Genomic DNA, 20,764 nt, shown 5'->3' with positions numbered 1-20,764 from the left:
GGCGACCAATTCGCCTCGCCTCTCCCAAAGGATGGCGAGGTGGCTGACCTTCTTCGCGGAGTACCGTTTCCGCGTCAAGTACAAGCCGAGCAAGCTCAACGTGCTCGCGGACGCCCTCTCTCGGCGTCCTGACTACGAGTTGGCCCACAGCACACGGGTGACAACGGATCTATATGATCGGATACGCATGGCGTACCGGAACGATGAGGCTGTCGCGCCTATCGTCAAGTTCCTCACGGCTACCATCGTCTGTGGCGCTGTGGAGACGCTCGATCGAATCTCAAGGCTCCAACCTACTTCTGCTCTACAGCAACAAACCATCGAAGGAATTATCGTCGGCCTTGGCCGCTTGCTGCACAACTTTGAAGCTGCTCGCACTCTGTCGGTTGAACTTGGCCTCGCTGAAGTCATTCGCCGCCTGAACGTAACACCAGGCCTCAATGCCATCCAGCCACTGCTCTCCGAAGTTGTGCAGTTGATTTAGATACGATAAGAAGAAGAGCACGTTGTCCAAACATAGGAACGAGCGCGAAGTCCGACTGGCTCTCGTCGTGACAGCGCTCACGGCTCCACCGATATGAGTTGAAGGATGGCCTCCTCGATTACCGGGTGGAGCCCAATGATCCTCCACGGGTGGTCGTACCCAACGACGAGGATATGAAGTTCGATATCCTCGCGGCGGCGCACGACGCGCCCTCCAGCGGCCACTTGGGCCGCGAGAAGACCTTTCTGTCGGTTTCGCAGTCCTTCTGGTGGACCCACATGTACAAGTGGGTCGCCCGGTACGTTAAGGCATGCGAAACATGTCAGCGGGTCAAACCCGCAGGGCATACTTCGGCTCAACTACAGAGCCTGCCCGTACCGGCTGACTGTTGGAAGTCGATGAGTCTTGACTTCATCTTTGGGCTTCCCGCCGACGGACACGGCAACACCGGAATTTAGGTGTTCGTGTGTCGGCTGAGCAAGATGGTACATCTTGCTCCGATTCCCGTCACTGTTACGGGCGAACAAACCTTGCGGTTTGTTCGTCGATGGCGTGTTCCGCTATCACGGTCTCCGGGAGACGATTGTCTCGGACCGAGACCCGCGGTTCACTGCTGCGTTTTGGAAAACGCTGTTTCCTTTACTGGGAGCTCGTCTGCAGATGTCCACTGCGGACCGTCCGCAGACAGACGGCCAGGAAGAGCGCGTCAATCGAGTGCTCGAGGACACTCTGCGCAGTGTGTGCGCGGCAGCACCACGTACGTGGTCGACGCAGCTTCCAGTTGTTGGGTTTGCGCTCAACAACGCGGTGCACGCGTCCACGGGGTTCCCACCGTACTACTTGAACGGCTTCCGTCACCCCAGATGTGCCTCTCACTCTTCGAGGAGACACTGACTCCTCTATTCTACAAAAAAGCCAAATTGTCATAGAAAGAATTCGAAATGACACGACATAGAAAACAGCCAAAAATATCATTAAAAATCCACCCCCATCATTTTTTGGGTACATCATAAAGCCCTATTTCTAAAATTTGGGTACCTCGAGCTCGAGCTCCACAGTTTTTCCCTTGATGATGAGCATCATCGCAATGAGGGATGAAGGTCGCTGGATCATGGTATGGAGTCAGTTTTATTAATAGTACTGAGCCTTGGGGTCAGTGTTTGGCCCTATTCACTGATTCGGTTTCTACGGTAAAGACCTGGGTCACCCAGTGGGTGACTCGTTCGAATGATATCCTTGGGATTGTCACGACAAGCGTGCACCGATGTCAGCTTTACGTTTGCCAATACTAACTCGAGGCTTGCATCGTTATCTTAAAAATATTCTATTTATCCTTTCTCCAACCGGATAACCTTGGAAGAGATAGAGATGACGACAAACGCATTGGCGTACTGCTATCTCGCGTGTGAGTTTCAGCAGCGGGTAATTGATCCATTGAGTTGCAAACGTCCGCGCTTCCGAGTCGTTTTCGAAAAGATACTCCGTTCCCTTGAGGGATTGAAATTGGCGACAAGATGCTTCGCGGCGAGCGTGCAGGGTTATCGAAACTCGTGCGTTTGAGTTTAATGGCGCTACTTTTTAAACTATTTCCACCTTCACGTTTGTCGTCACCCATGAACGCTGTAACCAAGTCCAAGCCGTAAATCTCTTCGAGACTCTTATCACGACCCGAGAGTAGCGCATCTTTAAGGAGCTGAACAGCACTACCGTTACTTCGATTGTTAAACCCTTCCAAGTCTTTACCGCAACGCCGATACTGTGCCTGAAATCGCCGGGATTCAGCAACCAGCCACTCTGCGTCTACATTTTTTGAAATATCGACCACCACGATAGGGACCGGAGACACGGTGTCTTGCACAGCGTAATTGGTACTAACAGAGCGAGCCGCAGCACCTGCAAAAACTTCAACTCTTCCCTCATCGGTGACAGTAACACTTCTAAGGCTATTCAAACCAGTGCTGATGTTCTTACTGGGGATCAGCGTCTCTATTCCTTTAGCCACAACACGAATTCCATCGAGCGAAATATAGTTGTGGCGAAGATCAATCTCGTGAATGTTGCTCGCGTTGGACTCAGCGCTGACGATTCCAGCCACCAACTTCTTTAAAAATACAAGTAATCGACCCATTCCCTCACTTGTAAGGCGGTTGTAACGCATGTCGACGCGTTTCAGTCTTCCCATACCTTCACTATCCAACAGTCTTAAAATTGGTCGCAAATCGTCATCTACAAGCCAGCACTCGCGCAGCTCTAAGCAGTCGGAAGAAGGCCACACTACACCGTTCGAAAGAGAAGTCGATGTTGCTCTACAGAATGTGTCTGCATATTTGTACACGAGCTTCGACTTAGCAGTTCGCACTGCGTGAAATTCCGTCGTCAGCTCTGTGAGTTTCTCCACAAGTTTCTGTGTTTTGTCTTGAATTTGTTTCTTTTGCTCGAGGCATTCACGAACGTTACCCTCACACTGTCGCCGTACGGATTCAAGTTGATTCTTGAGCAATGTCCTTTCCAGTTCCAGTTCCGCTCGAGTTTGCGACTCGCGATTGACTTCGTTAACTAATCGATGAATGCGCTCCTTCTGTTCCAGCGTGAGAGCTTCTTGCGCACTAAGCAATTGCTTGGTCTCTCGATATTTCAGTTCATGCTGCTTCTCTACTGCTAGTCTCTTGGCCATTCCTTCCTCCATCCCCTCGAGCTGCTTTTGAAGCGCTACGATCTCATTTCTCGCTCCGGCTAGGAGTCTGCTTTGCCTCTCGAAATCGCCAGAAAAGCTTGTTTTTTGTGAAGACAAGTTCGTCTCGAGCTGCTTCTTACACCCCAGAGAATCTTGTAAGACTCGTTCTAGCTCCTGCATCCGACATTGCGCTGCCATCAGTTGCTCCTCGGCGATTTCGCGACGGTCAACCGCCTCATGCAATCGAGCCTCGACTTCCTGAAGCTTTAGCGTGAGTTCGTACTGCTTGTTTCGCCGCATCACGAGCTCGCCCTGCAACTTCTCGATCTCCATTTGATAATTCAGATGCGAAGATGATAGTTCCTCCTGCAAAAGCTTCCGTTCGCGACGAGTTTTTTCTTGCAAGGCATCCACCGCCGACGCCTTTTTCTCCGCTTGTCTGGTTCGATGTAGTACTTCCACTTCGTACTCAGCCGAACGCGCAATATGCTCATGATGTGAACTACGAAGCTGTTCACACTCTCGTACTCTATCGTCGAGTCTGGCTTTGAGTCCTTCCGAATTCCGCTCTTGAGCTTCAAGGGCCTGCAGCAGCTTTTCATTCTGGGTTGTGGCGATCTCCATTGCCTTTTCACGCCCTTCAGCCTGACTGCGACTCACCTGTAGAGCTTCAATTGCTGCCTCCAACCGATCAATTTTCCGCTGCCGTCGCACCAGATCGTTCTCCTTTGAGATGACGTTTCGCTGTAGTTGTTCCAGTGCCGCTTCCAGTGCGTCAAGCTGCACTCGTAATTGGTCATTCTGGCCCGACAACAGCCAAACTTCTCGCGTCTTGGCCTCAATCGCATCGTCACGTAGTCGAATTAATTGACTTTCATGAAAACTTCGAGGCGAAAGACACGCATCAGCCTTCTCCGGTTGCAACTCCTCGACATTCTTCTCCAGCCGACGGATGATTGCTTGATGTCGATCCACTTCTTTCTTCAGTTGCTTCTCCGTGTCAGCTGCTGCTGCAAGGTCTCCATTCTTCTTAACTAACGTCTGCTCTCTCGCATCCAATGCTGCACACACCATAGCGAAATCCTCTTCCCTTTTTTTCACCTGTTCACGAAGCTCTTCCAGCTGTGAATTCGCCTTGTGCATTCCTGTTTCCATTGTTTGAGTCTCGTTCGTCTTAGCGTCAAGTTTCGCCGTCAACGTCTTGATCTGCTCCAGTAGTTCATCGACATATTCCGTCTTCCGAGCTAGTAAAATCTCCTTGGCATTTATTTCGGCTGCCTGTTTCTCTGCCAGCAACTTAAATGCTTGGGCGGCGTCATCTAATTCTACGATCGTCTGCCTTAACTGATGAACCCAAGCGTGAACAGCTTCTGGATCATGCAGATCCATCTCTTCCTCCTCTTTCTCTTCTTCGACTCGATCGTCGACCATGAACACAAAACTGTTGATACTGACGCCACGGGTCGGATCTAATCTAACGGTCGCTCGATCTTGATGGGGTTCCTATTATTTACCTGGATCGTGCGGCTTCTTCTCTCTAGTTTCACACCCGCGCAGTCTTTTGTGGTGTCGGAGGTTAATTGCTCTATCGCGGACGAGGCTCAGAATGCATCGGTGACGTTAAATTGGAAGTTATTTGATGGCGACGTCGCCTACACGAGAATTTCTCACTCCAGCGAAGCTCTACTAGGCGCTACTTCTTCTGTATCTGACCGCCTCTTGATTCTCGGTGGTATTGAATACGAATCCGCTCAACCTGTGGTCGACAGCCCAGTATTAGTCTACAACACAGCGTCAAATATGTTCCTCAAGCCGCAGGACCAAATCCTCTCAGCCGTGTCTGCAGCGTATCAACCGTCTTCGATTGAGACTGTGTTCACGTCCCCAGCGAGTCGAGCTGAACACGCTTCGTTCATTGACCAGGACGGAGCTGTGTTTGTCTTCGGTGGGCGAAGTCGAGATTTTGCCAATGATACGTGGCGAGGGTGTCTCGATTCCAGCTCCACTAACGTGGTTTGGGACGAATTGGTCACTGCCACAGACGCCACTACCGTCGCAGCGACTCCTTCGCCTCGTATCGGTCATTCCTTCACCAAAGTGTTCGAAAACAGTACAATGATTGGTGCTCTAGTCTTTGGAGGGCTATCAGAAGCCTACGTAGAGCTAAGTGGACTGCATTTGGCCTTCATTTTAAAAGGTTCTTCCTCTTCAGCAGCGTGCACAAACCGAGGACCGAAACTCGTCTGGAGGATGCTAAAAGCTGGGCCTTTGACAGATAATGGCGCAGTTCCAACTGCTCGAGCGTATCATGCAGCCATGACATCGTCGAAAATCTTCACGTCCTTGAAACTCAAGTGTGTCATCCTCCACGGGGGGAAAAGTGCGATCGAAGGAGTCATTTTCAACGAACTGTGGAGGTTGTGTCCTTCGGTACCCCACGTGTCGGTACCAGTGGAGAGAATGAACTATACATGGGAGCTACTGACAGAGATCGGAACTACACCTGGTGCTCGATACGGGGCCAGTATCTCTTTCGTAGACGAAGGCAAACTCGCTCTCGCTGGAGGTTCCTACACGTTTCCAAGCGATTTCCTTAGCGATACATGGGAGCTCAACGTCAATGCCACGCAGTGGATTCGACTTTCCTTCTCTGAAGACTACACTCCTCCACGCCGAGGCCATACACTCTCCTTCTTCTCGACAGCTGCGCGGTTGTTTCTCTTCGGGGGTAGAGATCGCTATGCTGTCGTCAAGAAGAGGATGCAAGCTGCTTATTACGGTGCTCCGTTTTGTGCGGCGGGTCTCAAGATCACCTTCTGTATTGCCACGTCCAAGTATGTCTGTATCGCGTGTCCTGCTGGTTCCTATCTGGAAAGCGGTTCCCGTAAGTGTCTTCTGTGTCCACCAGGAACCTTTTCGTCTGCGGGGTCGTCAGAGTGCACGACATGCCCACCTGGAACCTTCAGTACTGAAATCGGTAAAGACAGCGATTCTCCATGCACTTCGTGTCCTTCAGGGACCTTTTCTCAAGCTATCGGTGCCGTGTCAAGCGCTGCGTGTAATTCTTGTATAGCTGGCACCTTCGCAGTATCCCCCGGGTCGATGTCTTGCTCCAGTTGTGCGGCTGGGACATTTTCGAGTGCCAACGCGTCGACGTGTTCAGTGTGCGCTCGAGGCAAATGGAGTGGCGTTGGAGCTGGAGGTTGCACTGATTGTGCTGCTGGCACGTACGCCCCAAGTACAGGATCGACTGCGTGTTTCTCCTGCCCAAGAGGATATTTCAGCAAGACTGGTGACGTCGCCTGTTCGGCCTGTTCGGTCAATACGTACAGCTCGGCGGTTGGGGCTTCAGCTTCAGATTGTCACGTGTGTCCCTCGTACGCGTTCACAACTTCCAGTGGACAAATCTTATGTAAAATTTGTTCTCCTGGCTCGTCCTGGACGGGAAGTATGTGTCAGCTGTGTAGTAAAGGGTACTACACCTCAACCGCTACCAATGGAGCATGTCTTGCATGTCCAAAAGGGTCATACACGTCAGATTCTGGCTCTACGCAGTGTCAAATTTGCCCAACTGGAATGTTCACAAGCGGCACGGGAGTTACGAACTCGAGCGACTGTCAACTTTGCGCCGCTGGATCATTTTTCAATGGAGTAGCCTGTCAGACTTGCGGTACTGGGACGTATCCCGAGCCGAGGGGCTTCTGCTCACCTTGTACTCCTGGCAGTTACTACCCCGGCGGAGTAATGTCTAGTTCTTTAGACACTTCGTTAGGCTGTACTTCCTGTCCGTCGATGAGTTATAGCGGACTTGGAGCCACTGGCTGCTCTGTCTGTGGGGACAGAAGTTATTCCATGGAGGGATGGAGGAGCTGCATCTCCTGCGGCATATCTCAGACATCGTTACCCGGTTGTGTCACTGGTCGCAATGGTCTCTTGTGCTCTGGGAAGGGAGATTGCGTCTATGGAGGGTGCGCCTGTACCTCTGGCTGGGTGGGTGGGGACTGTAGTTTGCCTGTCGACAATACTGCCATGACAGGAGCTGCAGCAGTTCTGTTCTTCCCTGATGCGCCATTTCAGCTGATTAACGCGTTGTCAGCATCAGCACCAAGCGACATCCAAGTGAAAGTGGCTCGATCTGGGACCCTCAATTCTCGACTGCAGGCCATGATCACCTGGAGCTCGAGCGATTTCTCTGCTAGGCCGTCGTCGCTGCCTTTAATACTCGATTTTTCTTCGGGCGAATCTCAAAAGATCATCCAGATATCCACAACGCAACTCTCACCAAGAAGTGGCTGTCGATTTTTTACTTTGTCGTTGAAAGACGTCACTGGAGGAGCTATTAGCGCCGTATCGTCCGATTTGGACCGTGTCTTGACTGTATACCTTGACGACATAAACGGTGTGTCGGGTGGAGTGACCGGGAGAGCTGTAACCTCAACGTATTCACGACAGATCAATGGCACAGCGATAGCTGCAGTGGTGTCGGATCGTCTGGTATCGACACAGGTAACGCTATCTCCTCAGACTACGGGAGTGTCACTACGAGACCTCCCAATGAATCTGCTGATAGCAATCGATTTTTCCGCTTCTTATGTGCCTTCTTTCATCAACTTGCTCCCCGCCATCGTCGCTCAGCTGCAGATTGTCTACCGAACTATACCCGATGGCGTTCGACTGGGTCTCGTAGATGGCACTGCCAAGCCAACTGCAGCGTTTTACTCTGATCTTGTGGACTTCTTCGACGCTGTACAAGCACTCGCTGCATCAAGCGTCGGAAATGCGCCAGTAGATTGGGACTATGTAGCAGCAGGCTTAGCGGCAAGTTATCAATCGTGGCCTTCAACTGACCGTCGACATCTGCTTATCATTGCAGGCGACGCTCTTGTTGGCGACGGATACGTCACTCTTCCGTCTACATTGCTGGACCAGTTGCGTTCCCAGAGTGTCTTTGCATTTATACTATCTCAGACACAAGTTACTTTCTCCAATGGCAGCGACGTGATCAAGAGTGTGGCGTTCGGTACATCACCAGCCATTCCTGTGACACTTCGCCAAGCATTTGAACAGAAGGATAGTGCTCTACCCTCGAGCGTGAACCTCCTCAACGACTCAGCTAAACTGGCATCTTCTGCCCAAGTGATAGGATTCTCCAGTGGCTCGAACTCCCTCCCCGTCATTCGCGTTACTATGGAGCCTTTTCCACCAACGGCACAACTCCAGGCTGTCACGATTGGTGTACCGGGTGGGCCGTTGCTAATCGTTTCAGTAAACGAACCTGGACACGCTTGCTTCCCACCAACACAGACAGCTCCAGTTGACTCGCTCCCGCTGAGTGGATGGGCTGATGCGTGGCATCTCGCAAGCTTATTCGACATCAAACGTCTCTGGAAGACTTCTGCGCAACTGGCGATACGCGAAGACACTTCGCTACTGCGTAAATCAACCAGCACTGTTCTGTCAGTCTGCGACTCAGTATCGACGCAGTTTAGCTTAGTGAGAACGTACCCGGGCTCGTTATTTGCTGCTGGGTTGTCGTTGATCTCTCGTGGATACTGGAAGTCTTTTGATAGCAAGACGGCCTGTGAAATCCTGCTCACTATGACTGGTACCAACACGAGTCTAGAGGTCTACAACAAAGTTCCGTTCGCCTCCCGAGTCGTCCCAGGTGAGTGGAACTATGGCTTCTCGCAGATCATTATTCCCTGGGAGCTGAGCAGTCTGATTGTTGCTCTAAAATGCAACACGTCGGCTCCTGGAGAAGTTGTCGAATGGGCGGCACTTGGACTGCTCCCTGACCCCGACTTCGCCTGCAAGTGTCCTCGTGGCTTCTATCAGGACTCTCTCTCTGACTCGAACGACGAGGGTAGAGCTTGCATACGTTGCGCTGCGGGTTCATACTGCACTGCTGGGATCAAACGACAGTGTCCGGATGGCACGTTTTCCTTCGGAAAAGCAGCTTCTTGCGAGGCCTGTCGGGATGGCTGGATTTGCACCGACGGACTGGCACGACTTTGTGACCCAGGAACGTACTCAACGCCTTCATTTACCTGTAAAATCTGCCCGAGCGGCTACGCGTGTCGAAACGGGAAGAAATATGTGTGTCCAGTGGGCACGTTCTCGCTAAGACAAGCTAGTGAGTGTCAGAGTTGTCCTCCAGGCACAATTTCTCGCTCGGAAGGGTACGTTCTGCTGTGATCAACGCATATATTTTGAAAACAGGTGAGTGAGATTAGAAATACTAACCTGTGGCTCGTAGGTCGTCCACTTGCGAACTCTGCCCACTTGGATGGACATCCAACCATCAGCGTGGCCACTGCGTCTCTTGTCTGCCTGGCGAAGCAACTCTATACACAGGACAACACCTTTGTTCTTCCTGCGCTGCTTCAGCCTTTCCGATCCGCAACCAACCTGAGGTGTGTCTCGAATAGACGATGGCTGTTCGTCTCATCAGTAGAGCCAGCGTATATATTAATTATCGCTCAGCTAAATCACACACGCGCTACGAAGGCAGCCACACGCTGTTTAATTTTGCTTGCAGACCTGTTGACAACAGAATACAACGCATATGTCAGGCTACGAGCGTTGACGACTACAAAACACCAGTCCAACCTTTGAGCTCGAAGAACCACAGCTTCATTGTCCGCCGGCTTGTGCACATCCGAGTAATCGGGGATGATCCGTTGGCCACGCACATCGTCGCGTGCCTTGCCGTCCGCTGCCTTCTTTGCGACGTCAGCCCTCATCAAGACGAGATCACTGAGACATTCACGAATACCCTTCTTTGCGTCAAACTCCTCCGCCAACGTTGCCAGCTCATAGCGAGAACTGCAGCGCAAATGGCGAAAAGCTGATTAATGATCCAACAGATCGACACCTTTTCTGGAGCATGATGATCTTACCTGTCCACGGACCCAATAGTACCGTCAACAGCAACGTAGCCACTCTCGACAAGTTTCAGCAGCTCATCGAGAGCGTAAAGCTTGATGAAGAAGGTGTACGCCGAGATCCCCGATCGACGGGATGATTCACGCATGTAATTCTTTCCCAAACCTCGCACTTGTTTGTCAGTGTACACAGCTTCACCGCTCGGGAGGTTCATCTTCGCCTTGCCTTCTGCAGCTTTAAGCTCTGCACGCGCATCTAAATAGAAATAATCGAATTAGGTCGGTAAAGTATGAAAGGCATCGCAGCCCACCTTTCATGTACTGGATGATCTCTGGGCGGAAAATGGCTGCCTCGATGTACGTGCGCTTGGATTTATTGCGCGAGCGAAACTTGTGCTCGTTCCGAAGAACAGTGAACACACTGCTAGAGAGCACCCACCTGGCGTATAACAGCATCGTTAGTCGAGGTTATTGACCCACAACATTAGCGAGTCAACACACCCCGGAGTAATCTCATTGATCGCTGGAGAAAGCGACAAGATGGTGTGACCTGGCGTGTTGATCAGAGCGAAAGGCATCGTCACCAACTGCGGCAGCGTATTGACCGCAGTTGCGACCACGGAATACGGCGCCTTGACGAAGTTACTGGGGAACTTGACGTTGCACCCCAGTCCAAAGAATACACCTTCACCGTGAAAGAGTTCCTGGTCGGGGGCCTTCAGAGTGTGATTGCTGCCGACATTCGCTCCATAGCCGATGTTTCCTTTGCCCTGTGGCCAGATCGAGGCAATCAAAAGTGCCTGGTGATGGAACCCCACAAATGGACCCACAAAACTGGACGTCACTTCTCCTTCAGCGACACAAGTGTTGGGTCCAATCACGGAGCTCACGACAATTCCATGACGCTCCACGTGCGACGTATCACACAAGAAGGAACCTTCAACCACACTGAGCGACTCGACAGTCGAGTTCCAGTGTACGATCGAGTCATGGACGATGCTCTTGATTCTGACGACAGATGGCTCCTCTTTCGTCGATAAGATGGTCGAATTGGTGACATCGCTGTCCTCCAGGACGGCATATCCACCCACAAAAGTCCCTTGAACACGGGGACACCCACGTACCCGCGAGTACTTGGCCACAATGGCCATTGGAGCTTTCACTGCTGCCACATAGTTGTCCACGAAGGCGTCGTATGTCTTCAAGAAGTCGCGATCTCCTCTTGTTGTGGCAACTGCTGCTCCCAGAGAAAAGGGGAGATCTGCAACTACACGGAGGTCGCGACCGCCAATTTCAACTCCGACGTGGAGTAAGTTGCCATTGGCAGAAACTGTGCCGTCCTCGGGACCCGCGACGCTGCCACATTTTATGATCAATGCCCGAGAGTCGACGAGTACGTTTCGAAGAACCAGAGTGTCCCTCACTAGCGCGTCATCCAATACCACCACGTTGCTGAGTGCTGAGTTATAGACGCCGCACGGGAACGGGATACCGTCTACGTCGTGGCTAAACGAGGCCGAGAAGCGACCGAGCGCCACTTTCCCATGGAACGAGCACTGGCGAATGCACGACGTCTCCAGCGGAGCGTTTGGGTCAGTTTTGCACACATTCTGCCAGTTCTTAGCTGTAAGACGAGGCAAAGCAGGAAATCAGAATCGACCAACCATACTAAATGAACAAGAGCTACGAACCGGAGTTGCCGTTCGCTTCCAGCGCGCGGATCTCGCCGTCCGACAGCGGGTAGAAGGCGCTGCAGAAAAGTTCGCGGCGGGACTGCACGTAGCGCACGTGGTCGGAGTCCAGAAGCGCCGAGAGATCGTACTCAGACAAGTTTGAAGCGCGACGCGCCACCTTCTCACGGCGCTCGTCGTGCGGCATGGGCTGAACGTTGTAACAATCATTCATAAAACCTGGTTGCGATATATTACGGACCGTAAGTTATTTTGTGTTCCACACGCCAACTATTTTTCTTAACATATAAGTACTGTTTTAATTTTGGCGGGAAGTGCACACTCGATTCAGCCGCCACCGGATCATGGCTGGCCTAAAGCGCGAGTCTCCACCCTCTGCGACCACCAATAGCTCTGTGGAGCCCAAGAAGCCGCGACTGAGTGTTCATGGCGCCAAGGCTGATCCCACGACGTTCGCAGATGATCTGGAGAACATGGCTCCTATCTCCACGAAGGCGAGCTCGTGGCCCCGCAAGTCCTTGGCGCCGATAGACCCGAGTGCAGATTCTGTGTCTTTCCAGTGGATTGACATCGACATGTACGACGGCCCTCCCCTAAAGATGAACCCTAAGAAAGGGGCGCCTGTGCCTGGACTCAAAGCCTCAGACGACAGCAGCCAGAACGCAGCTATTATCCGCCTTTATGGTGTCACTATGGAGGGCCACAGCGTCCTCATGCACGTACATGGTGTTCTTCCGTATTTCTACGCTGTCTGTCCTGATAACTTCGACGAGAGCAAGTGTGGTGAAGTGCGGGCGGCGCTAGACGCAGCGGTGAGCCAGCGGGACCGAGACAGCAGCAGCAATGCTCGCGTCGTGGGCGTCCAGGTCGTAAGAGACAAGATGTCCATCTATGGCTACCAATTTGACCGCAGGACGACGCTCTTCAAGATCTTTTTGAGTATGCCCAGCTACGTCCCCAAACTGAGGAGCGCACTGGAAGGAGGACTTACTCTTCCCGGCTGTGACTTCCGCAACTACCAGACATACGAGAGCAATGTGCCATTTATTCTCCGCTTTATGATCGACGAAGAGATCAGAGGATGCAACTGGGTGGAAGCCCCTACAGGAACATATTCCGTGCGCTCTGCAGCACAGAAGAAGTCGCTGTGTCAGTTGGAAATCGACATCACGTACGACAACCTTGTGAGCCACGCACCCGAGGGGAAATGGGGAAAAGTGGCGCCATTCAGGATCTTGAGCTTTGATATCGAGTGTATGGGCCGGAAGGGCCACTTCCCAGAGGCGGAGCAGGACCCAGTAATCCAGATCGCCAATGTTGTGCAGGAGCAGGGCTCTCATACGCCAATTATCCGCAATGTGTTCGTGCTGGACACCTGTAAGCCTATCGTGGGTGCTCACGTGATGGAGTTTGAGAAGGAAGGAGATATGCTGGAGAGTTGGGCTCGCTTCGTGCAGGAAGTGGACCCTGATATCATCACCGGCTACAATATCGCTAATTTCGACATCCCTTACGTGCTCAACCGAGGCAAAGCGCTCAAGCTGCAGAACTACAATCTCCTGGGCCGTTTGGCGAACTCGTGCGTACTACTGAACCTGTTATAAAAGGCTTTTTAAGGTAAAACTGACGATTTTCACCTGCATGACAGAGCGGCGTATATGGAGAAGAAAACCTTCAGCTCAGCGCAATATGGCAAGAGTGAGAACGTCAAGACGACGATCCACGGACGCTGCATGTTCGATCTGCTGCCGATCATGCGTCGCAGTCAGAACTTGAGCTCGTACTCGCTGAATGCCGTGAGTGCCGCGTTCCTTGGCCAACAAAAAGAAGACGTGCCTCACGGAATCATCAGCGACTTGCAGCGAGGAACAGATGACGATCGTCACCGTCTCGCAGTGTATTGTCTGAAGGATGCGTACCTGCCGTTGCGACTGCTGGACAAGCTTTCGTACCTCGTCAACTTCATCGAAATGGCTCGAGTATCTGGCGTTCCGATTGACTTTCTAATTGAGCGAGGTCAGCAGATCAAGGTGTTTTCAATGCTTCTACGCAAGTGCAAGGACGCGTCCCTTGTTGTGCCGACGCTTCCTCGGTCGCAGAACAATGAAGATGTTGGATACGAAGGTGCTACAGTTATTGAGCCTAAGAAGGCCTTCTACTCGGTGCCTATCGCGACGCTAGATTTTGCCTCGCTGTATCCGTCGATCATGCAGGCTTTCAACTTGTGTTACTCAACACTCGTAGCGCCTGGAGATGTGGACAAACTGGCTCCGGGCGACTATGAGAAATCCCCATCAGGTGACATCTTCGTGACTAGCAAGAAGAAGAAGGGAATCCTACCGCTGATTTTGGAGGAAGTGCTGGCAGCTCGTAAGCAGGCAAAGCGAGACATGAATGCCGCCACGGACCCGATGGAAATAGCCGTGCAGAATGGTCGACAACTTGCACTGAAGGTCAGTGCCAACTCTGTCTACGGTTTTACAGGCGCAATAGTTGGCCAGATGCCGTGTATCCCCATCGCGTCCAGTACGACCGCTTATGGTCGTCAGCTGCTGTTCCGAACGCGAGAAGAAGTTGAGCGTGAGTATACAATTGCAAATGGCTACAAGGCGGACGCTCAAGTGGTGTACGGGGATACGGACTCCGTCATGATCAAGTTCGGCGTCGACACAGTGGAGGAAGCCATGCCGCTTGCTGAAGAGGCTGCCAAGCGTGTGTCTGACATTTTCCCCAACCCAATCAAGCTTGAATTCGAAAAGGTATACTTCCCATACCTGCTGATGAACAAGAAGCGATACGCTGGTTTGCTCTGGACGAAGCCTGAGACGTACGACAAGCTGGACTCAAAGGGTCTGGAGACTGTGCGTCGTGATAACTGCTTGCTGGTGCGACGTATGGTGGACACTGTGCTGCGCAAGATCCTCATCAATCGTGACGTACCAAGTGCCATCTCATACACGAAGAATATTATCTCGGATCTCCTGCAGAACCGCATTGATATCTCGCTGTTGGTGATCACAAAAGGCTTAAAAAAGACGGTGGATCAGGATGACTATAAGGTGAAGCAAGCTCACACGGAGTTAGCGGAACGTATGCGCAAGCGTGACCCAGGGTCGGCTCCAGCACTGGGTGAGCGTATCGCTTACGTGATTATCGACAAGGGTAAAGCCACTCCGCTGTATGAGAAGGCTGAGGACCCAGTGTATGCACTGGAGAACAATATCCCCATCGATTGCGACTACTACATGAAGCAGCAGCTGCAGAACCCGCTCGAGCGTATCTTTGAGCCCATTATCGGTTTGAGCAAGGTCAAGTCCGATCTCCTCAACGGTGCCCACACCCTCAAACGTTCCAAGCCTGTGCTAAAGCAGAACAGCGGTGGCATGATGAATTTCGCAGTCAAGAAACTCAAGTGTCTGGGCTGCAAGGCCCCGCTGAATGGGAAGGGCGCTCTTTGCCGCAGTTGCGTTGAGCGCGAGGCGGAGGTTTACTCGCGCCAACTCCTGTCGGTCAACGAGCTGGAGCACATGTTTGCGCGGCTGTGGACCCAGTGCCAGAACTGTCAGGGCAGCCTGCACCAAGATGTCTTGTGCTCCAGTCGCGATTGCCCGATCTTCTACAAACGTATTAAGGTGCAGAAAGACCTCGGAGAAGCCCAGGCGTCATTGGAGCGATTCCAATCTGTGGACTGGTAAGGTGGTCGATGTGGCTACTGTAGTAGCATCTTAATGGAAATACAAGCCTTGCAAATGCAAGTACGATGATGACGATTTTGTGAAATTTTAGCAAGTCGGGCTCTCCATTTGGAAATATGAATTCTTTTCCCCGGCATGTTTAACATTACTACTGTAGTAGTAAATTAAGAAGCAAGGTCCTCTGTTACTACTTCTGCAGAACACAGCAAAAAACGCACTCTCTACTGCTAGTCCTGTCCCCCAAGTTCACGTATGTCATGTCAACTTCATTCCATTCCCTGAAGTACACCATAAAGTGATGGAGCATTGGGCGTGGCAAATCGATTCAGATTCTAATTACTGGTAAAGATGTTTTGGGTGAGATGCACATTGCATTGCAATCCTGTCAAGACTGTCGCCACTATTTAGCCGCCGTTTTTTCATTGCCGTTTTGCAAATAGAATTGCGCAACCTGCACCCAAAGCCGTTTTTCCGGCAAGAACGACCCGTTCGCAGAAAGGAAACGAAACTACTGGGATTATTGTCAATTTTGCGGTGGCTCAGAGATGAATTCATTTCCGACAGACCCGTTTTGTTGAATGTTTCCTTCAACGCTCACTCATAAGGGCAACGCCTAACCAAAACAAACGGCCGTGATGTTCGTGTTCAGCACCAAAAACGTTCTGGCCGCAAGATCTGGAAATAGAATTCGTTCTCATTCGACCCATCCCCTCGCAAGCTTCGTCCTGAACTTCTTTTTCATTCTGCAAGTTGCCTCGGCTCACTCAGTGCATATGGCGACACCCACGCTGCGCCACGACCAGCTCCATCCCACGCTGCGCTTCCCACCGCCAGCCCTAATCGACTTTGCTACGACACGACCTGCGCCGCAGTGGTCGGCGACGAACGATCACCTGCGAGCAGATTCCGTATCCAGATTTAGAAGAGCTACCGATCTTGACCACTACCCCGTGTTGCCCAAGATCGCGTCGCTCCTAAAGTGCAGCAGTAGCAACGTAGAGCTTCGGAATTTGCCGCCTCCAGTCGAGAAAGAGACGATGAAAAATCACAAGAGGACAGAAACAGCAGAAGGAGGGAGACCCCCGAGGATCTACGAATCGATTGCAGCCAGGTCCCCTCGCAGCATCTTGGGAGCCGACAACCGAGCACGATGTGTCTCTCCTTCCGGTCTCGACTGGTATCACCGTACGCCTCTGTCTGCTGCACGGAGTATACCCAACAAGACTAACATCCCCGCCATCTCGAGGGAGATGCATCGTGCAGAGATCTGCCCAGAGTTCGGAGTCGCACTTGTCGCTGTCAGTACACCTGCCATCGTTTCGACAGCGCCGCTCTCCACGCCAGCAGTGCGCCGAGTGCGCGACGATCCCACAGAGCGTCTTATCTATTACCAGCACAAACTTCACATTCCAGCCGAGATTCCGGTGATCCATGAGACGCTCTTAAGTATCCCGAGGAAGCAGGCAAGAGCGACCAGACCCCAACGTCAATGGTCTCCCTCACACACGCATCCCGTTCACTATGAGCGACATGACGAGGAGATCGACCCGAGTAGTCGGAAACGACGTCGCTTGATGACCTCCCCGACACCAACATTTCCTTCTCGTAAACCTCTCTACGAGTCTGAGTACGGGCTTACTATACTGGAAACATCCAAGCCACTCATGCGATCACGATACCCTCCCAGCCTAGAATCTGTTGTACAGGAAGGAGATGGCCTCGTCTCTCGACGGTGCTACGCCCGGACCGACTCGAATCATTTTCAGAAAGCCAAGCTGTCGTCCCCTATGGACTACAGCGAGAGTGAGAGGAGATTTAGAACGAATGATGTTACTGAGGCCAGCACACCCCGCGTTCAAACCATCGTGGAAAAGTGCGAGTCAACTTCGTTGGCGACGTTGGTGCTGAAATCCAAGGAGTTTCTCCAGTCCAAGAACCTCGTGCGCAATCGCCACGATGAGATCGATTGGGTTGCAACGTTTCTAAACGTTGGTTTTGACTCGTCGAGTATCTACGCTCTCATGTGTCCGCTACGCAGAGGACGTTGGAAATCCGAGGAAGAAAACTACACGATGGGGTTGCTTCGTCTCATTGAGAACGGTACAATTCTCCTGCGTCACGGCCAGAGTATTCGAGGTTTCATTGGCGAGAAGCTGCACAGCGACGATATGCGAGTGCTCAAGAAATTGAGTAACTGCAAGATGTTCCACTTCGCTAAGCTCATCAACCCGAGACTTGCAGAGGAGGAGAGGCTGGACATGAATGTGGAAGATGCTCAGGCCAAGCTGGAGCAACTAGACCAACTCAAGGACGAGTTCTTACGCTCGGTGCAGCTAGAGGCGCTCGTTGCTGTGCGCAAACATCTCAGCGACAACTCCCTGCGCGAGCTACTTAACGTGCGTGCCTAAGTCTGGCAACATAGTGTTAGTGCTAAGTTGCGTCTTAAGGTTAAGATGTGATATCCTTTCAGCTCTGTCCTTTACCGCCGTGTTACAGTTCTTTCGACACAGTCAAGGTGGAGGATAAAGGACTGTTGTGGTGCTGTATCGGTCGGTTTTGTTTCCTGAACTTTACTAGCGGCTACCGTCGCAAATTGACCAGATTTTATTCCTGGCTGCTCACACGCTCTAAATGTGTTCAACGCCCGAGCATTCGTTCTTCCACGAAATCGGTCCTGGGCCCATCCGCAGCCATGAAGCGAGGTGACGGTGTCATTAAAAGTGACGAGGTGGATCCATCTGAACCGCGTAAGTGCAATTTCACGTTGCAGATTGACGCCTCAGTGGAGCAAGGGACCTTTGAAGCACCGGGTTTCCGCTTCCGCTTCCTCGATGGTTCCAGGAAGCAGACCAGCGCCGTTGGTTGTGGACATGGCTGGACACAACTCCAGGACAACGAGTCGCCTGAATACTCTGCAGATTGTTTCCGCTTCGAACAGAATTTCCCTGACGTTGCAGTCTCCGAGTTATTCGCAATGGCCATCAATGATGACCCCGTTTTGTCATTTTTCCTATTTGATCATCCTGGTCTCGCAAACACTGGAGTCACTCCGCGTACACAAGGCAAGGAGGCTAAGCCTTCCACTGCAAAAACACCCGCTGCAGTTGTGCCAGTGCCCACACCAGCAGTTGAATTCTCTCCAAAAGCCTTTGCAGGCATATACGAGATGGACATCAGTAGTCTACTCTCAGGTGAGCTTCACGTTAAGCAGGTGTGGGGCAACCCCTTGCAGTCTGGAAGCGAGACACAACCGTCTTCCCAAAGTCTCTGCTTGATGCCAACGGCGTCTGGGCTCAAATATCTTTGCATCCAGCTCAAAGTAGATCAACCATTGCTCACAGGAGAGCTGTTGAAAAGGCTTAATCCACTCACGATCACTATTGGAACGGGGCGGCATTTGCCTGGAATTGTGAGTCAAGGGACCGGAATGAAATCTCCACACTCACCTCTTCAGCACCACTGCAAGCCAGCCTTCGCGTTGATCCATTTCTTCCCAGATCAGCTTCATGCAATAGCAACACGTTCCTTCAACCCCAGACTTCGTCACACTGTTCCTCGTCTTTTGATGACACCGGGCCAGCGTCAGGTAATTAATACCCATCTCCACCACTAATTGCTTCGCTAACTCCACTGTTACCATGTCCAAAAAAAAGAGTGAGACGATACGATGGAACGCGAGCTTGACTCTTCTCTGTGGTCGCTTCAACCCTCTGGAGCTTGTTGATGCCATTCGGTATACGTCCCTTACCATAGAGATCCGAGATAGGGACTTGAAGCAGGAGGAAACACTCGCACAGTTCCAGGTAAAGTGGGAAAGCTTGTACATGACGGGTGTGGACCCAGGGGGGCAACAGCAAAAGATCGTTACCACGTTGTCTCGTATCACGCCTCGCAGCATTGAGACAGACCAAGTTGGAAATTCTCCCACCACGACAGCTCAACCAATGGAGCTGACAGAAGTGGATGATATTGCGCGTAGCGATTGGAGAATGATGCTTGCAAACTCTGGTCGACTCTTTCCGTACGGTCTAGCCACATTTCGCCTTACAGAGCTTCTCAATTTGGCAAAGCAGCGGATGGGTGGGATGAAGGCGAACAGCGACCGATCCCATATGGTGTTAAAGCTCACTTCAGACGTAATCTCCATGAAGCGACGTGCAAGTCCACTCGGCACTGCCACGTTGAGCGAAGAAAGCGATCTCCCCGCAACAGTTGACTTGTCCCCACTTGAGAAAGTCATCCGTGAGCCTGGCGCCTACATCTCCACCGGTGCCTCACTCAGTATCACCGTTGAACTACAGTCTCCAATCGAAATACTTAGTGCAGGCTCAGCGGATGCGCTTCCCGCATCGGCCGAAAGTGAAATCGCAGCCTTGAAGTTCTCTAGAATAGTCGTGATTATTCCTTACAAAGACAGCTCTACACTTGGAGAGGTGACAAAAGCCATGACAAACGTAAACTTGAAGGCACTTCCTGGCGTCCCCATTCGCTCGTATCAAATGACGGAATCTGAGAAGATGGACTGTGAAACTGGAGCCTTGGACGTCGTCACCGGTGCCCAAATCATCGACAGCCAATTTCGCATGGTCATCTTGGAAGGTCTCGTAGATAAAGGCATGAAGTATTTGCATCAACAGCTACAACGTAAGGGACCAAACGACCCGAAAGGATGCCGAATGTTCTGCAACGATGAGCTCCGCTTCACACGACGACTATACACCGAATTCGAAATCGATTTAAAGCGGATCAAGCTTCGTTATCCGCTCTCCGTGCTGATGACAACACCTGACATATACATGCGATCCAAAGTCTCTGCAAACTGTCACCAGGCTCTCGCTCGTCTCGCCGAAATGCGCAAAGTCCAGCGTCTAATTGAAGTAAAGCATCTCGATCTCTTCCCCACATCGCAGATGCTGTTTGAAGTCGAGAGTAAATACGGAGAGAGCGTCACACTGGAAGATATCTACGGTACAAGCGGGGACTCTTCCAAATCTGAGACCAACAACACGACATCTTCACGCGACAAAGCAAAGGAAGGGCGGCGCACCTTCGAATCCACGCGACGCCGTAACAATCGGCTCAAAGCAACCACCGATTCGACAAATGCCAATTTCGAGCTGTCACGTCGGAACCGGGTTGAGAAAAACTTCCTTTTGGAGCGCAAAAAGCACGCGGATCGCCTTCAAGCAGACTACGCCGAGAAGAAACAGGCTAAAATGCTTGAAAACACCTCGCAAGGACCAGTTTATCTATACAGCGGTCAAAAGCTGCGGGTATGTCTACATTGGTAAACACCGCGGATCACAGGGAATGATGATGTACTTACGCATATTTTG

At 51.7% G+C, this 20,764-nt stretch overlaps 5 protein-coding genes across 5 annotated transcripts in view; 3 read left to right on the top strand and 2 right to left on the bottom strand.

The window, feature by feature from the left end:
• Positions 1-2,400: 2,400 nt before the first annotated feature.
• On the bottom strand, positions 2,401-4,589 carry PITG_20530 (rho-associated protein kinase, putative; the record flags this gene model as incomplete). Its single annotated transcript, XM_002895549.1, has 3 exons — positions 2,401-2,418; positions 2,487-2,531; positions 2,580-4,589. 3 exons carry the CDS (start codon positions 4,587-4,589, stop codon positions 2,401-2,403), a joined length of 2,073 nt encoding a protein of 690 aa, XP_002895595.1.
• Positions 4,590-4,652: 63 nt separating this feature from the next.
• Positions 4,653-9,586, top strand: PITG_20529 (uncharacterized protein; the record flags this gene model as incomplete). The annotated part of the gene is made up of 2 exons (XM_002895548.1): positions 4,653-9,337; positions 9,415-9,586. 2 exons carry the CDS (start codon positions 4,653-4,655, stop codon positions 9,584-9,586), a joined length of 4,857 nt encoding a protein of 1,618 aa, XP_002895594.1.
• On the bottom strand, positions 9,581-11,920 carry PITG_20528 (uncharacterized protein; the record flags this gene model as incomplete). The annotated part of the gene is made up of 6 exons (XM_002895547.1): positions 9,581-9,698; positions 9,768-9,983; positions 10,058-10,298; positions 10,354-10,481; positions 10,544-11,666; positions 11,734-11,920. 6 exons carry the CDS (start codon positions 11,918-11,920, stop codon positions 9,647-9,649), a joined length of 1,947 nt encoding a protein of 648 aa, XP_002895593.1.
• A 286-nt stretch (positions 11,921-12,206) lies between these two features.
• PITG_20527 (DNA polymerase delta catalytic subunit) lies at positions 12,207-17,836 on the top strand (the record flags this gene model as incomplete). The annotated part of the gene is made up of 4 exons (XM_002895546.1): positions 12,207-13,312; positions 13,382-15,424; positions 16,078-16,613; positions 16,692-17,836. The coding sequence occupies 4 exons, from the start codon at positions 12,207-12,209 to the stop codon at positions 17,834-17,836; spliced, it is 4,830 nt and encodes a 1,609-aa protein (XP_002895592.1).
• A 566-nt stretch (positions 17,837-18,402) lies between these two features.
• The window catches only part of PITG_20526 (uncharacterized protein), a gene marked incomplete at both ends in the record, with an annotated part of 3,370 nt that continues 1,008 nt past the window's right edge, over positions 18,403-20,764 (top strand). The window contains 6 exons of the mRNA XM_002895545.1: positions 18,403-18,641; positions 18,693-19,014; positions 19,082-19,259; positions 19,365-19,717; positions 19,808-20,396; positions 20,457-20,705. Of these exons, the coding sequence (XP_002895591.1) occupies positions 18,403-18,641; positions 18,693-19,014; positions 19,082-19,259; positions 19,365-19,717; positions 19,808-20,396; positions 20,457-20,705 (1,930 nt within the window). The remainder of the gene's footprint in view (positions 18,642-18,692; positions 19,015-19,081; positions 19,260-19,364; positions 19,718-19,807; positions 20,397-20,456; positions 20,706-20,764) is intronic.

This window comes from Phytophthora infestans, genomic scaffold (genome assembly GCF_000142945.1).
Source record: "Phytophthora infestans T30-4 supercont1.160 genomic scaffold, whole genome shotgun sequence".
NCBI classification, from domain to species: Eukaryota; Oomycota; class Peronosporomycetes; order Peronosporales; family Peronosporaceae; genus Phytophthora; species Phytophthora infestans.
The sequence above is the reverse complement of the archived record's forward strand: the minus strand, read 5'-3'. Positions and strand labels throughout refer to the sequence as shown.